The following is a 16,217-nucleotide window of genomic DNA, read 5'->3' as shown; positions in this document are numbered from 1 at the left end:
ATTACCATTTTTGGAGCTCTCAATGCAGTGTCTTGTTTGCCCCTTGATCATTAGGATTTGGAAACGCAACTAGAGGAAGCACACCACAAAGTTGCTGAGGCTGTGGCCAGTATGAAGAAATCAGAGGAGGAGATGTCTGTGGCCAAAGAGAGACTTATTCTGCAGGAAAATGAATTACTAAACAAATCAGGTAAAGGAAGTACTATAACAGGATTGTTGTTGCATACAAGAAAATACATCAGATTTTCAGTTTGATACCTGGTTACCAGCTTCATAAGGCAGATTTCAGTGTCACATCAGGCCCTTAACTACACCTCAAGGTTAATTTCATGGGTGGGAAGGCTTAGTTTTGAGGATATTTGGATCCTGACCTAAAAAGCAACATGTGCAAGTTCACGTGTGAGCAGTGTAGCTCCTTTCTGGAGCTGATGTTCATTAGTGGTCTCTTGTATAACATCCCTACCAATTAAGGAATTGAAGAAAGGAATGTCCTCTTATATGAACTTTTCTTAAAGGGGTACTGCCACAGGTATTTTGGGGTTAGAAAGCAACAGCATTGATGAGTGCATTTCATACCACAATAAAAATCACTTGTAAAACCTCCAATTAAAACCACAAAATAGGCAGACCAATACTACTTACTTATTAACTCTGTATGCAGATCACGTTCGAACATTTCTGTGGTGAAATGCCTGCTCCACAACTTATTTATTATTAACACAACGTATTTATTTGCTTGTACATCACATTACATTAGTCATTACAGGGACTAGTAAGCAGGAAGGGCTGTATCACGTTGGAATTCATGGTAACTTGGGTGAGTTTGCAATGAGGTGGTGACTTACGGTACTTTAAGTTTGTGATTTTTGTGCTTAATTCAAAATGTTTTGTTACCGAGATTTAATAAACCATCCGAGAAACTGGGACTGCAGTTCCCCTTTAAGTTACATGATGAGTATATTAGTAACTCTGTTCTAACTGATGAATAATGATAATTAGCTCTGCTAATGATTTTCACACTATGTATCAGCATAACAGTTTTCACCTTTGTGAAAACAAACACTTACACACATAGTATAGGTATCCTTTGTAGATATTTACTAAATATATTCTGCTCTTAATTCTATAAACCACAACAAATTTTTTGCATGGCAGTAATATCTAAACTATAAAAATTCAAGCATGGAATATCCATTGACCTTAAATTAGTCTGTTCATCACCACTGAAAAAGATTATCTTTTAACACATTGAAAATATTTGCAATGCACAGTTATCTTGGAAACACAAATTACCTTGAAATACACAAGAAATAAGTGTAAAAAAACAGAAATGGATAGGCTCTCACTATCCATGAGTGATGGCTACCCACAGTTAAAGTGCAAAGATTGTCTTTAGTGGCTTACCCAGAGTGCCATTGCATTGGCATATACATAGATTTAAATCTATACAAACTTGATTTAGTTTGAAAGAGGGGTGAAGTAAGGTTTTGAAGTGAAGGCAGAAGATCTCATGTTGGAAACATGAATGTTTGAGATTTACTGCTGAAAAGCGTTAGACCTTGTCACCATTTCCTGCATCAGAAGCTCCAGTCAGTCTTGGAACATTCAGCATAGATACCAAATTGAATCCTTCTCCAAGCAAGAGAACCATTTCTTCCAACATGTGATATACACCGTGTACCATCAAATAAAGTCTTTTCACTTGATCAGAGTTCATAAGAGTGAAGCTCAGGATTACAATTTATTTAAACGACAATTTGCATCCTACGTGTAATTTCAAAAGCTATTAACAGTTATGAGTACATTAAATATTTGGCTCATTATTATGCAAACAGGAGAGTTTTAGAAACAACCTCTTTGGTCTGCTTCACTTGTTTTATTTTCTACCGCATTCGAAGACCATTTGGCGTAACATTCACTTTACTTCCTCACTAAACAGAGGAACTGCTGAGCCAGTGCTCGTCCCAGAGTAAGGCATCGGCACAGGCGGATGAGTTCAAACGCCAGGTTCTTCAGCTGCAGAAACGCGTCAAAGAGCTGGAGCAGCAGGACGGCGGGAAGGCCAGCGATCACGCCCAGCACGTGAAACAGGTTCGAAGGGGGAGGATCAGCTGGCAGGAAGATTTTAGGCCGGTGTCAGGTTTTATTGATGAGGTGTCCAAGGTATCATTTATAGGCCATTATCAAAAACACTCATTCACCCTCAACGCCCTTTTCCTTTCTAGAGGAATTTGAGTTTTAGGTCAAGGAGATGGGATCCTGAATGTTTTTTTTTGCTTTTGTGGGGATGTGGAGTGGGTTAAACTTGGTGGGAAGTAAGGTTTGTCTTCGTATTTCTTGCCTTGGGTGCCAAAGTATCATGGGGGGGTTCAAAGATTTCCAGGGAAGCCCCTTTCCAATGCCTCATTCTAGTGCTAGACCTGATTTAGACATTCAACAGCATTACGTAACAAAGGCAAAACAATTTCCCCAGTATTGAACAGTTGAAGTTAATTCTTTATCTGAGCTCTTGTTCTCTTTTTTTCTGTGTGGTACAACAATCATCTGGCTAAGAAGAGAGTCCTGTTTCTGTATGTTGGAATCTGATTGGAATAGGTCCACTGCAACCTTGAGAGTTCACGAATGTGTTTGGTTTGCAGCATGTGGAGGCCCTTTCTGCACAGAAGCAGGAGCTGCAGAGGGCTCACGTGGAAGAGGTGAGGCGGGTCAGGAGGCAGACGGAAGAGGAGAAAGCCCGTTTGAAGGAGCAGCTCATGAAGAAACTGGAGGACCTGGTGAAGAAACACACCGCTGAGCTCAAGTCAGTTCAGACTACCATGGAAAATGAGAGAAAGGCTAAAAAGGTGGGGACATACCTTATTACCACAGCAGTATGCATTGTACTGTCACTGAACTATTACTGTTATTCTTATTTTTGTGTGTTTTAATAATTTTATTTGTAGGTCAAATAGATGTTTCAATCTTCTAACTGACTCTAGATTTTGCTTCACCCATTTCTAGTCATATAACACAGTTATATGTTCATAAACTGTGTTAACAAGAAGAATGTGCAGTGCCTTTCAATTGTAGACTTGCTGTTTTTTTCTGTACTGTATGTACTTAGTTTCTTGAATTGTCATTTGAAATTCAACCTCACATATGTCCTTCATAGAAATTGAAGACAGATCTTGATCTCCCCAATCAGAAAGAGACATCTTTGCAATGAGCTAACATGGAAAGTCTTTGTGTTTTTTAAGAGGCTGTGACACTGAGAAATTGGCACAACCTGAATTCCTGTCACCTATCAGTAGACGTGAAGACTATTTAAATCTCTGTTCAGAATCAGGAAAATTATAAACATAGTTTCATGTTCTCTTGCAGGATCTCCAGACTCAGGTTGAAGAGCTGAAAAGGAAAATGGAGAGTGAGAGAAACAAGCTTGAAAAAGATAAGAAAGATATTTCCAGCAGATTGGAAGAATCTGTCAGTGAGGTAAAACCACAGAGCTCTGGCATTTATTGCGTTTCAGTCTCAAGCACTGTATGGAGCAAGTTCTCGGCACCAGCAAATATCAGATATAGCTTATAGCCTTGTGCTTCATTGCACAAAATGTATTGTGTGTATTTCCAAGTCATTTTAAGTATACATTTTGAGGAATAAAAATGTAATTGATGCAACAGGGAACTTTCAAGCGATAAAGTAAAACCTGAATAAAAGGTAGTTTTTCTGTGTTCTTGTGGATGAATAATAATAATAATAAACTTTATTTTATATAGCGCCTTTAAAGGTGGCTTCTCAAAGGGCTTTGAAGGAGTGGGAGCTTATAAACCTCTCATCATATTTCTCCGGTTCCTTCTTGACAATATGTCAATATCAGAAATCTCATTTTCCTCTGAATATGTGCCTATAGAACAGTAAATACAGTATATATTATATACTGCATGTATTCATAAAGATTGAGAGGCATTAAAATTAAATTAAATTAAATGAGTATTTGTTGCATTTCATTGCCCCTTACATAGATATATATATAACTATAACAGTCTTGGAGTAGGGTGATTAAATGTTTGCAGTTATATAACTCCATATCAGAATAATACATAAATGCAGATCTTAAATAAACCATTGTAAATTAACCGTTTTGAAATGATTAGATTTGAGTTGTGGTATGTAATACAAAACTGGTATATTGCAAGTTTTATATATTGTTTCCAAAAGAAGGGTTTCATGGCAACATCTAAGAAGTAATAACATTCACTAGCCCCACTGCTCAAGGAATACCAAACTAGGTCATGTGGCTTCTTCAGCATTTTGTGAACAGTTTGGTAGTAATGAAACAAACAGGCAGCAGATCAAAAACAAGCATTAAACACACTACAAAGACACACAAGATATAAAAACCAATATTTGCAAGGTAATATGATAGAAGGGAGTACCTTGAGCCCATTACCTTCAATGAGCCTTTCCCACTAGAGAGCTGACTGTGACCATCCCAATGCTCTCAGAAGTAGAGCTGAGTCTCTGTAAGGCTCAGGGAGACTGCTTTCATAAACCTGATAGTCCACCACAGGGGAGCCTGCCATATATACTGATAATAAAAAGGACACAACCTTTGCCGCCTCTCAAAGTTTACATTGAATTGACAAATGCCCAATGCCATACAGGTATCAGTTCATCAAGGAGGAATCCAGAGGTAACTTGAACAGTAGTTGTGACAATAATACAACAACACCCCTTTATGACTGTTTTTCCAGAAGCTCAATGTGCTGTACAATAGCACACATATAATTCGCAACTGAAAAGTAGTTGCAGGCTGCATCTTGATCGCTCCTTGTCCCTTCTCTTGCTGTATTCTCTCTGTTCTGATGTTTGCTGTCTGTTAGTTTCAAGGCAGCTTTGTTGATATGGGCAAGGCTCACGAACGTCTAGAGAAATCCCAGGCCCACATTTGCCCGGCTATCTGTCTAGCTCACACTGATGCTATTTATTATCCTATTGAGAAGAAAGAGCAACTGACTGATATGTTGACCTGCCATCTGGTCACTTACATCTTTCGCTAACTAGATATAATCTCGCTCAATGTTGCAAATATCTCAGCACCTCTCTGTCTAGCAATTGTAGCTATAGCAGTGCCTCAGGTCATCTTTAACATAAGGAGCACTAATTGATTATATTATTAGTAATCAATATTTGCCTTTATAAGATCCCTAATACACAAAAATAAAGAGTAAATGTTTTATGTAAGATGTTATTATCTAGATCTCTAGGCTGAAGTCTCTAATACAATGCAGTGAGTGCAGCACTGAGCAAACAGCACCTCCAGAGGCTCCTTGCACAGAGCACCGTGAGAGGTGGAAGGGGGAGCTGCATCAGGCAAAGCTCATCATCGCTAAACTGAAGGTAAAACAGCTTCACTGCAGTCGTGTTCACTCCAATGCAAAAAAGAGCTCTGGTGGTGCATTGGGACCTATTTCTCGCACACTGAAAGTCAAATGAATTAAGAAAAGTCTCATTAGAGCAGATTTGTCCTTCAGGCAGATTGGGTAGCTTGTTTTAATAAGCTAGTTAGTTGCGCATGATGTTTTTTTTCCTTCATTTTTTCCTCTTGCAGTTCCCAAAATATCATTATGTATCTTGTATCCATGTTTTTCAAATCATATTAGCTCTACAAAAGAAGATATATTTTCTTATCAGAACAACGCACAAAAGGTGTCTTATTTGCCATGTATTTTTCTGGTTGCATCAGTGATTCTGGTCTCCTACAAATAATTTGTCTTATAATACTCCCTCATGTTGTACCTTTAAAAACAAAAAAAATAGTTTTGTGTTGAAAGAGTTGATGAGCAATTCTAAACAATAGGTAGATATTATTAGATAATTATTAAAAAGCTGTTATGATTTTAAAACCATTGCCATTGTTAACTTGTGGTATTTTTTTTGCTCTGTCTCTTGCACTTATCTGGAAGCAAAAAAAATCTGTTTCAGTGAAAGATCTCTTATTAATAAACAGCAAACTCACAGCTGAAGAACAGTAACAGTACTTCAGGCTTTGGAATTACAAATGAGCAGGCACATCAGTAGCTAGGGGATTTCTGCTAGGGAATTCTGCAGAGGTAGGTCAGATGTACTAATATATGTCTCAGAGCAGCTAATTATGTAAGATTAGCGTATTCAGTTAATGAAAGCTGCATAAATAACAGAGGGTGATACAAGAAAAGCATTTTGATTTAATAAGGCGATAGAGGAAGTGCAGGTAATGATAAAGCACAGGTAATGTACTATACTGTACCTGAGACAAATACACAGTTCACCACAATAGACTTGCTTAAATGTTTCTAAAACCAACAAAGTGGTTAATGCATATGTCTTGAATATAGTGGATTTAAAAATTAAATCTGTGTGTTCATTTTCTGTGGAATCTACTTATACCGTTTGTTGGCAAATAGCATGGTGTAGCAAAAATAGGGGAGTGCCCATTAATATTAATCAAATTCTGCTGTTCAGGAGGAGCTCAAACAGCAGGAAGAAAAACACCACATAGATATCACAGCTCTGAAAAAAGAAAAAGACAAGCTTGAAGAGAAAAGTTTAAGACAGGTGGAGCGAAGTCATGAAGAACAAATGAGGTACTTTGACAGGAAACAAAACGAGTGTGCTTAAATGACATATAAAGTAAATGTGCAGCAAATCTAATTGAGAGGATTTAATCTAATCCTTTAATCCATCCATTCATTTTCTAACCACTTTATCCAAGTCAGGGTGGTAGGGGAGCCGGAGTCTATCCAGGCAAGCAAAGGGCACAAGGCAGGGTACACCCTGGGCAGGACGCCAGTCCAGTGCAGGAGACACAGACACAAACGTGCACACACTCACACCATTTTCCCAGAAGCCAATTAACGTACAGGTATGTGTTTGGACTGTGGGAGGAAACCAAAACACCAGGAGAACATACAAACACATGGAGAAGATACAAACTCCACGCAGACAGCATCACAGAAATTAAGCTAGGCCTCAGTGACAGGAGGTAGTCATGCTAACCACTGCGCCACTGTGCTGCCCTAAATTAGTCCACATTTATGTTTTTAAGTTCAATTTTATGATTTATATTGGTATTTAAATATATGATAAAGACATAAACCTTATATCTGAATTTAAGGTGGATGTACTGTACTTATGACAAGGCTTATTCTGCACTGAGCCTGTTATTTTAGGCTGCACCTGGACATCACAGGAGGGAGGCAGGATCAAATTGTATACAGGCATATACAGGTTTACTGCTACAGCTCAATCTATGTACATTGTTTTCTATCTTTCTAGTCAGGGTAAGCAAGATGATCAGGAAAGACCCTTGAATAACCCTTGAAAACAGCTTCAAACTTCAAACAGTGGTGCAATTAAAGACACACCCTTGTTAGTAATATACTGTAGATTTGCTATAAAGAAAGCATAGTCTTGTACAGATTACAAGAGGGAGAAAGGGTATAGTGTATGTTATTTCTACTTTAGAATTGTGCACCATGAAATGTGGAGTATTTTAGATAATGTGTAAGCTGATTGCTGCTCTGTTGAAGTTTCTGATGTGGTTAGACAATCTCAGAGTGAGAAGAGGTCTTCAGATAATCGGGTCATGTTCTTTTAGGCCAGAGCATGATCAGCTCGGGTGTGAGCACCCGAGAAAAGACCACAGAGAAGAGCATCTGACTGCCCTGAGCCAGCTGCAGAAGGACAAGGACGCAGAAATCAAGGAATTAGAGGCAAGCTGGCAAAACAAAATGAAAGACCTGCAGTCACAGGTACCGATACGATTAAAGCGCACATTAAAACAACACTACCAAGATTATTCACACTACTTCAAACTTTCAGAAGAAGGTTTCAAACGATAGGAGGCCATTTGGCCCATTTGAAGTTAAGAGCTAATTGATTTAAGGGTCTAATTAGTCTTTTCAACAGCTTCAGCAACATGAATGTTCAATAAATCCTACAATCCTTTGTGTGCCAAAAGTGCTCTCTCTTCACAGAAATGAACTTATTTCCACATTGTTCTCACTTTTTCCTTTGGTTTGCATTTGGTGCGATCAAATGTATGCATGGAATCAGCTAAAATAAAATGTACTTACTGTATTTATTGTACTTATCTCATATTAATCTCATCTCAATTACTCAACTGTAAAGCAAAGAAATTTGAGTTTGCTGTCCCAATACTTTCTGGGGAAAATGTAGTTTACAGTTCAATTGACCTTAAACTGGAACTGCAGAAACAAAAACATCTTCAGTAATGCATAGCGATACTAAGGTTTCCTTATTTCCAACTGAAAATCTTTCCCTTTGCTTATCTTCTTGTGATGAAGATTGAAGAACAGAAGATGAAATCTGGGACAGAGGGCAGTTATCAAGGACCGGACCAGCTCACCAAAGAGGTTGAAAACTTGAAGCTGGAGCTCCAGGAAACCAAGAGAATAAACCAGAGCCTGCTTGCTCAGCTCGAAACTGTCACTCAAGGGAAGCAAAAAAATATAGAAAACCATGAACTTAAGGTAAGAATACCAATGATGTAGTTTGCCAAGTTGTTAAAATGAGCTAGTTGATAAGAGTTTTAAATTACTGTTTGGGAGGAGCCTAAAATATTAATCTCAATTTCCACATTCCTCCGCATACTGTAAAGATCCCAAATGTGAGGTATCTACTTGTGAGTATCTACACCATGCGCAATCTTTTCTCCACTCCATCTTCACCCTCTCAGCTCCTCCCTGCTTCAGTCCTCACTACGAGGGCCTGGTCGTGACGCTTGCTGCTTCCTCAGCTGGGCAAGATTAATTCAAATCACGCATTTTCCCTGTCTTCATTAGGGTTTGGGCCCAGACTGCTGAAAGAGCTTTTTCCTGCTTTTTTTTAAAATGTGTAAACGTGTGAGATGTTTCTTGGTACCATAGCGTTACTTTATCCTGACCGCTTGTGTGTTTTGCTCAGGAGGTGGAAGGGCGTCTGTGGTGGCAGTATGAGGAGGCTCTCAGGGCTGAGAAGCACTCTCACCAGCTGGCCCTGCAGGCCCTGGAGGAGTCGGCCCAGGCCGAACTGCAGGCCGAGCGGCAGAGGCAGCAGGAACGGCAGAAAACCCTCCTGGGTAACCGCAAAGCCCAGACAATGTGGATTTCAGTATTGGCACAGCTGCGAACCTCTGATTCCAAACTATTTCAAGCTGGAGAAATTAGTTCTTTTTTATTTACTTTAGAAGCCCTTCTTTTTTTTCAAGAAATTTCTCTAGTAGGTGATATTTAAGGGCAGACATCATTTTAATGTTTTATGACAAAAGCAGCGATTAAAAAATTAAAAATGTGAAATGATAGTTAACTGTTTATTGTTTTAAAATCCTGATATGTTAGCAAAAATCTAAATATTGCTGATAAAGTGTGATGAAACAATCTGTACAGCTTCTACATTGCACAAACCGGAACATAAAAATAATTTTCTCTTTAAGCAGAGCCTGGCAAAGACGACAGTAACAGAATAATTTGTACTTTCAATAATGTGACATCCTAGCACTTAAATAAGTAAACCAGGAGTATGTTATATATTTGAGAAGTTTCAGTGTCTTTGTGATATGTGTTTCTGTCTCCTGTAATCCAGAAAGACAGAAAGCAGAGCTGACTCAGCAGCATGCAGGCTGGTGTAAACAGGTGGCGCAGAGACACATGAAGCAGATTGAGGAGCTCCAGGCAGAGCTCAGGACTCACACAGAGCTCATGGCTCTGCAGCAGGTTAGTGAGGCCAGTCTGGATTATGGAGCTGCATGATTAGTGAGCAAACTCATGACCAGTGCTTCACTTCTGACCCAAAACATCATGCAAACTGCTCAAGCCTTAATGCTTTTGGTATGCACTGATACGGTATAGGGTAGCGGGTTGCATAGGACATAGTACCCTGGGATTCAGTTCCTGGGGTTCTATCTGTGTTTGTAAGTTCTCCTTTGTTCACGTGGGTTGTCCAAAGACATAAAGCTTGATTATTTGGCTTCTGGGAAAATTGGCCCTGGTGTGAGTGTGTGTCTGTGTTTGCATCTATCTACGCTCAAATGAGCTGGCATGACATCCAGGTTGTATCCCCCCCTTACACCCTTGCTCTTCAAGATTGGCTTGGGCTGTTCTGTGACCCCTGCATATTGGATAAAACAGTTCAAAAATGGATCGATGGATGATTCAGTATAGTTACAAGAAGGATAGTGTCTCTTGATTCAGGGTTATTGACTATAAAAGGAGAAAATGTTTAAATCTGCATTATGTTGCTTACTAGAGTAATGTTAGTGACCCAAGCGTGGTAATCAAACATTGTAGTAAATCTGTTTAATCAAACTCATGATATCAGTAAGCCAAATTTTCCCCTGGCCTTTACCATTCTCATCCTCATGTCTGAATTGACGTGATCACTTTGTTCTCCCAACTGAGAGCTGGTGTGTGGTGAGCGTACTGTTGCACTTTGGCTGCCATCACGAGTGTCCTGAAAAGAGCTATATAAATGAAAAGAATTATAATTATTATTATCTCATCCAGGCAGTGTAGGTCATTTCCCTCAAGCCCTGGAATATATGTGGTTCTTGTCCTCTGAACTGGCTCTAGTACAGCAGTACCATTCATATAAAGTGACCCATGACCTGTCGTTTTTTATGTGACTGTAGTTTACAAACATAAGCTTGATTTGGCGCAAACTGATAACCTAATATAGGCAGCAATTGCATCTCGTAACTCGTACCTGTCGTCAAGCCACCCTCTGCTGTGTTTTTGTACAAGCAAAATCCATTCGCAGAGACATTCCTCTAAGAATACTTACTTAAAGGTTCAACCTTTTAACAAAAATCTTTTAAAATCAGAAAGTGAAGCTAGACACTAGGAATAATCAAGTAGGTAGCTGTGTCAGCAAGCGTAGGCTGCAGAGGAACAATTAAAGGTTAATTCGATGCTGAAAAGAGAAGAAAAGAGACACAACATTTCAGCTGTGGGGCCTTCTTTGGATGTGGCTAGGTTCCATAGCCGAAACGTTGTGTTTTCTTTTATTCTCTTTTCAGCATCGAATTAACCTTTACTTGTTCCTATTAGGAATAATCATCTAACAGTTTTTATCAGAATTCATTGTAAGTATTTTATTTACAGGGAACATTTCTTAAATGTCAAGCTTGATTAAACTTGGGAATGATGTAGTAGTTAGCACTGCTGCCTCACAGTTCTTAGCTTCAGGTACAGTATCAGTTCTGGCCAGTGATGGCTTCTGTGTGGAGTTTACATGTGGGGTTTCTTTGGGTGCTCTTCTTCTTTCTCACCTCTCAAATGTACACCAGCTAAATCAGTTGCAGTCTCTGAACTGTGCTTGTGTGTGTGCCCTGTGAGAAACTGGAGCCCTGCCCAGGGTGGACTTTCACCTTACGCCTGGTGCTTCTGGTGTTGCCATGGCCCTAACCAGGAATTAGTGGATTTCTGAGGATTCATGGCTGTCTAGGAGCAAAAAAACCCCACCAGTTTTTAACTTGTAAATTTGAATTGGAAAACATAAAAGGATTATATCACATCATTGGTAGCTCTCCAGAGCCCTTCTTGAAGTACTTCATGGGGTTTGTGCACCAATCAGCTGCTGTCAGCCAGGAGAAAGTGATGGGTTCAATTGTTTCCTCCCATTTGAATTCCTTGTAATACAATTTTGTTCTGATAACATATGTCTAATGTCTAATGCCGTTGTATAAACTGACGTGTGGTTGGACTTTATTCATCACATCAGGATTTCAGGCAGCAAAGCCAAGTGCAGGCCTTTGAGAGACAGCTGGAAGAGTGCCAGCGTGAGGTCTTGGGGCTGAGGAAGGAAAACGTAGAACAGAGAGAGCAAATGGCCTGTCTCCGATCAGAGGTGGAGCTGAAGACACGGGAAATACAGCAGCTCCAGGAGGCAGAACAGCATCAGAGGAGGTGCATGCAGATGTGTGGTATTCTTGGTTGGGTATCTGGGGTATCCCTCCTAATCAGGTTCAGCATTAATTATTTGAATGTGGTTCTAAGATCAATTTCATATGATACAGTCAGCTAATGGACACTGAAACTATCAGCTTTAAGAAAAGCACGGTGATGTATTCTGACAACATATTTAGAACATAAGAATGGATACAAACAAGAGTAGGCCATTTGGACCATATAGCATTTTTGGTAGTAGTTATTTGATTCAAGGAACTCGTCCAGCTCAACCACATGGTTGGGTAGTGTGTTGCACACTCGTCCAAACCTTTGGATAAACCACCTAGTCTCGCTTTTAAATGCACTTCCATGTAGCTTTCACTTGCGTTCTCTAGTTTGTCTTTCACTGATCATTTTGAAGAAAACATTAATTATTTATAGTAAGTGTGCAAAACTGAAAGGTCAGCTGTTTTCACACCATTTGTAAAACAACCTCTGTCTTAAATACAAATATACTGTACACGACTAGTAGTCATAACAATTGTATAGAAGCAACTGGGATCAATTTGTAATTTTTTACTGATGTGATGTCTTCACATTTTCAGCCACTTTTAGAATGCTGAAGAAAGGATTCAGATGTCAGAGATTATTAACCAGTGGCCATTGAGACCATCTATAGCTTGTCTGGTAGTTTGTAGTTGGTTTAAGGATCTAATTCAGCCTGGGTATCAGCTTTAACAACATGTCTTGCTAACGTTTAGATACCACAGATACCACAACAATTTGTGTAAGAAATGTCTTCTCTTCTTAGTTCAAAGACAAAATCTTCCTTGTAACCTTCACTTGTGTTCACTGGTTCATGCTTCTGTTGATTCTAAAGAATATTGATTTGTCTTCATATCAATGTCTTTGAGGATATAAATACTTGGATCAGATCCCATCATAGTTTCCTCTATACAAGACTAAACGATTAATTTTTTAAGTCCTCTTTGGACTTATTCAAAAGAAGGAAAAGTAACTGGGGGGTTACAACTGTACCCCATATTCTAAACTAATTGTGTTTGGAATAGATACTTTGTTTTTCATGTCTCTTAGCTCAAATCTATGTGCCTTTCAAGCAAACACAGGGAAGAATGAGTGTAAACAGATTCCTCTGTCCCGCCCCCTTCAATCCACTTGTCTAGATTCTGAATATGAATCTACAGAAGATCATTGACATAAGTTACAAGGACCATTGGTTCTGGTACAGTATCTCTGTAGTACTCCACTATTTATAACTCCACCTGACTGTGATAGCATTAGAGACTATTAGAGACTATTAAAGGTCTTGCACAATCCTTGCACTGTAGCACAGTGTTCATACTGAATGTTCAGTAGATCTTTAAAATAATAATGAAATTAACTGACAAATATAAAAAGATAACATACTTAATAGTTCGGCTTTATCTTGCCTGAATGAGGAAATGACAGCCCTGTTTGAAGATCACAGCTGAGGAATTAGCCAGGGAGGCAGCTGCAAGGGTGTAGTTGGGGTGGAGGGAGGGGTGCTGGGAAAGATGCAGGTTTTGGTAGGTGGTGAGTATTTATACTTAGTAGAGTGGAAGTATAAGATTAGAATTTGACCTCCTCCTCAATGTCTGTTTTGACTGTTAAGTAACACTGTTTAATGGAAATGTGTTTTTTAACTGTATTCCAGGTCATGGGAGGAAGACATACTGGCTGGGCATAATATAGAGGTCGAGTGTCTGAAACGGGATCATAGGAAAGAGATTCAGACCATTGTGTCTGACTTCAGCAGTGCTCAGACCCGACTGCAAGCAAGAATTGTCTCCTTGGAAACTGAGTATGAAATATAAAGATCCTAATTTATAACTGTGAAAACTTTTCACTTTAGAATCTGAACAATTTGAGGGTGGAGGGGATGGAAATGTGTTCTCTTCATATCTTTAATGTATGAAACCCAAAGGCAATTAAAAAACTTAAAGTGATATCTTAGTCAGCATACACAGTTGTACATATTAGTTATTCATGGATAAATATTATGGAAATACATTTGTTGAAAGTATGTGAGTTTTTGTCTTGAAGGAATGTGTGGTTTTAACATAACATAGTTGTGACATTTGAAGTTTTTAGCTGTAAAATCAATCCTGAAATATAACTTCAGTAGATACATTTTTTATACCAAAACCTTGCCAGTAGCAACTTTCTGACACAAGAGGGACTTTACAATCACCTCTTGTAAAGGTCGCAATTACTTTCTACAGTGAGGAAAAATAACTTTAAATATACAGATGGACTATTTCAAAATATTTACATTTTAAAACAAAATCAGAATTGTAGTGTGAGGAGGTGTACTCTGTGTGTAGATGTGTAATAAGCTGGAGATCTTTAGGGTATAGCTTCTGATATTGTAATGCAAATCCAAAATCTGGAGTTTTTGTTTGTTTGCTTTCATTGAAGATTAAAGGAAAAGGATGAAAATGCCAAGAGACAGGGGTCAAGAATGGACGATTTGCACATCATAGGGAAACTCCAGGATAAGCTTAGTGAGAGAGACCATGTTATTAAGCGACTTGTGGTAAGTAATCTCAAATGTCTAACAGCTTTCTAGATATGTACTCCTGAAACCCCAAATTCAAGATGTGATAGTGGACATTTCTCTGTTTCCCCCAAATATAATTGAACTGTGTGTAAAAATATAGTTAAGCTTCCTGCAGTACATTTTCTTTTAACCATGGAAAGTAACTGAAAATGTCTTTGCTTTATTATATGTCCATTGGCATTATACTGAACAGGGCTTGTGAAAAGAAACCAAAAGAAAACTGTCTGTTCCCAAATTCCAGCAGGTTTTCTTTTATCACAGGAGGAGCGTAGATGTCATCAGTCTCCTCAGGTCAACCCAGAGGGTAGCATTGTTAAATCCTATGAAAACCATCCACATCCCGGGAGCTTAACCCCAACTTTGAAGGTAAAACACGAGTAGATAAAACAGAAACACAGAACCTTAATACCTTAATGCTTATCTAGCTGGCATTTATTGTTTCTGATGAATTATCATGGTTTGTTTTTATGATATGGATATGCAGTCTTCACTATATTTTACACTAGAGTACAAAAGGTAATGGTAAGGTATGCTTATGGTTCACACATGACCATCAGCTGATTTGTTTAGGTATTGATGAAATGCAAGAATTTGTATTTTTGTCTTGTCATGTAAATCTCTATTCACTGTAAGTTGTTGTTTGATGCTAGACTTGTAAATTAAAGAACTGGTGTGAGTTTTTTTTGTTTTAATTGAGATCTAATAGGTGAAAACATTCCTACATGTCTACGTCTTGCCATAAATGGCAATGGTACTATACGTTTTAGTCCAACCATTTCATGTGATTTCACATGAAATCATCAAAAGATTTCACATTTCACATGAGCGTCTTTCAGTTGTAATTATATCGAATTATCTTAACGCATACAAAGTAGACTGTGTCCAGAGTGAAGGGTCTAAACTTCATATTGTGTAAAGATACTGTAACAATTCACTTACTGTGGACTGATTCTGAAAACCTGAAATGTAAGATTTTGTAAGCTGAACACTTTCCTCCGTGTTTTAAGTGATTTCCTACGGTTAAAACTGTTTTAAAGTATATTTCATATTCCATAGTTGGCAGCCCCGCCTCACTTGTCCACTCATTAAACTCCATATCAAAACTGATTGAAGCAGTGGCCTTGGTGCCCTTTTGTGGATTACGATCACCTAGATTCTTTTTCAACAGGCAGCAGACGGTTGGTGCTGGTGACGTAGTTCTCCACTTCTTGTTGCAGAAAAAGAAAATGGAAGAAATGCCCCCTCGGGTCACAAGCGTTCCAAACCTTAGCTCCTACGAGAAGAGCTTCCAGGGCTATGAAGTGAATCCAGACGGCAGATGTCCTCAAGCCGCAAAGTCTCCCAGCTTTGAGCATGGGAGAAGTGCTTTCAGGACTAATAATCGTCCTGCTCCAGCTCCAGAACTGAAGCCTGGAAGGTACAGTAGACCACCTTAGCTGTTCTGCAGGTTTCAGCCCAATTACACAGCTCATTGCGAAGCACACTGCTTGGCTCGAAACCTTAGAAAGAGCCTTGGAGCTTTTTCAGCGACTTTGATCATAATCAAACATTACATTATGTGACTTAAAAATGTACACCCTACCGAGGTGGTTAAAATGTTCAGCCAGAAGATATATTTTTAGGTTTGACCCTTCTTACTCCTTTCTTTCCCATAAATGTATAGAACTCCCCCCCCCAAAACCTAAAAATGGATGGGAAATGAGATCTTC

At 38.9% G+C, this 16,217-nt stretch overlaps 1 protein-coding gene across 2 annotated transcripts in view; it reads left to right on the top strand.

Moving 5' to 3' along the window:
- Window positions 1–16,217, top strand: part of fam184b (family with sequence similarity 184 member B) — a 39,818-nt gene that overhangs the window by 21,846 nt on the left and 1,755 nt on the right. Inside the window, exons 3-17 of one of the 2 annotated variants that reach the window (XM_015343951.2) lie at window positions 55–190; window positions 1,940–2,091; window positions 2,640–2,843; window positions 3,361–3,471; window positions 5,239–5,379; window positions 6,484–6,605; window positions 7,619–7,772; window positions 8,328–8,513; window positions 8,947–9,100; window positions 9,604–9,734; window positions 11,740–11,924; window positions 13,603–13,749; window positions 14,367–14,484; window positions 14,770–14,874; window positions 15,726–15,925. In XM_015343951.2, coding sequence (XP_015199437.2) covers window positions 55–190; window positions 1,940–2,091; window positions 2,640–2,843; window positions 3,361–3,471; window positions 5,239–5,379; window positions 6,484–6,605; window positions 7,619–7,772; window positions 8,328–8,513; window positions 8,947–9,100; window positions 9,604–9,734; window positions 11,740–11,924; window positions 13,603–13,749; window positions 14,367–14,484; window positions 14,770–14,874; window positions 15,726–15,925 — 2,246 coding nt within the window. Of the gene's footprint in view, window positions 1–54; window positions 191–1,939; window positions 2,092–2,639; window positions 2,844–3,360; window positions 3,472–5,238; window positions 5,380–6,483; window positions 6,606–7,618; window positions 7,773–8,327; window positions 8,514–8,946; window positions 9,101–9,603; window positions 9,735–11,739; window positions 11,925–13,602; window positions 13,750–14,366; window positions 14,485–14,749; window positions 14,875–15,725; window positions 15,926–16,217 lie in introns of those variants that run through there. The other variant, XM_015343953.2, reaches the window with a different exon arrangement.

Source organism: Lepisosteus oculatus, chromosome 1, assembly GCF_040954835.1.
Source record: "Lepisosteus oculatus isolate fLepOcu1 chromosome 1, fLepOcu1.hap2, whole genome shotgun sequence".
NCBI classification, from domain to species: domain Eukaryota; kingdom Metazoa; phylum Chordata; class Actinopteri; order Semionotiformes; family Lepisosteidae; genus Lepisosteus; species Lepisosteus oculatus.
This window is presented reverse-complemented; position numbering and strand designations above follow the sequence as displayed.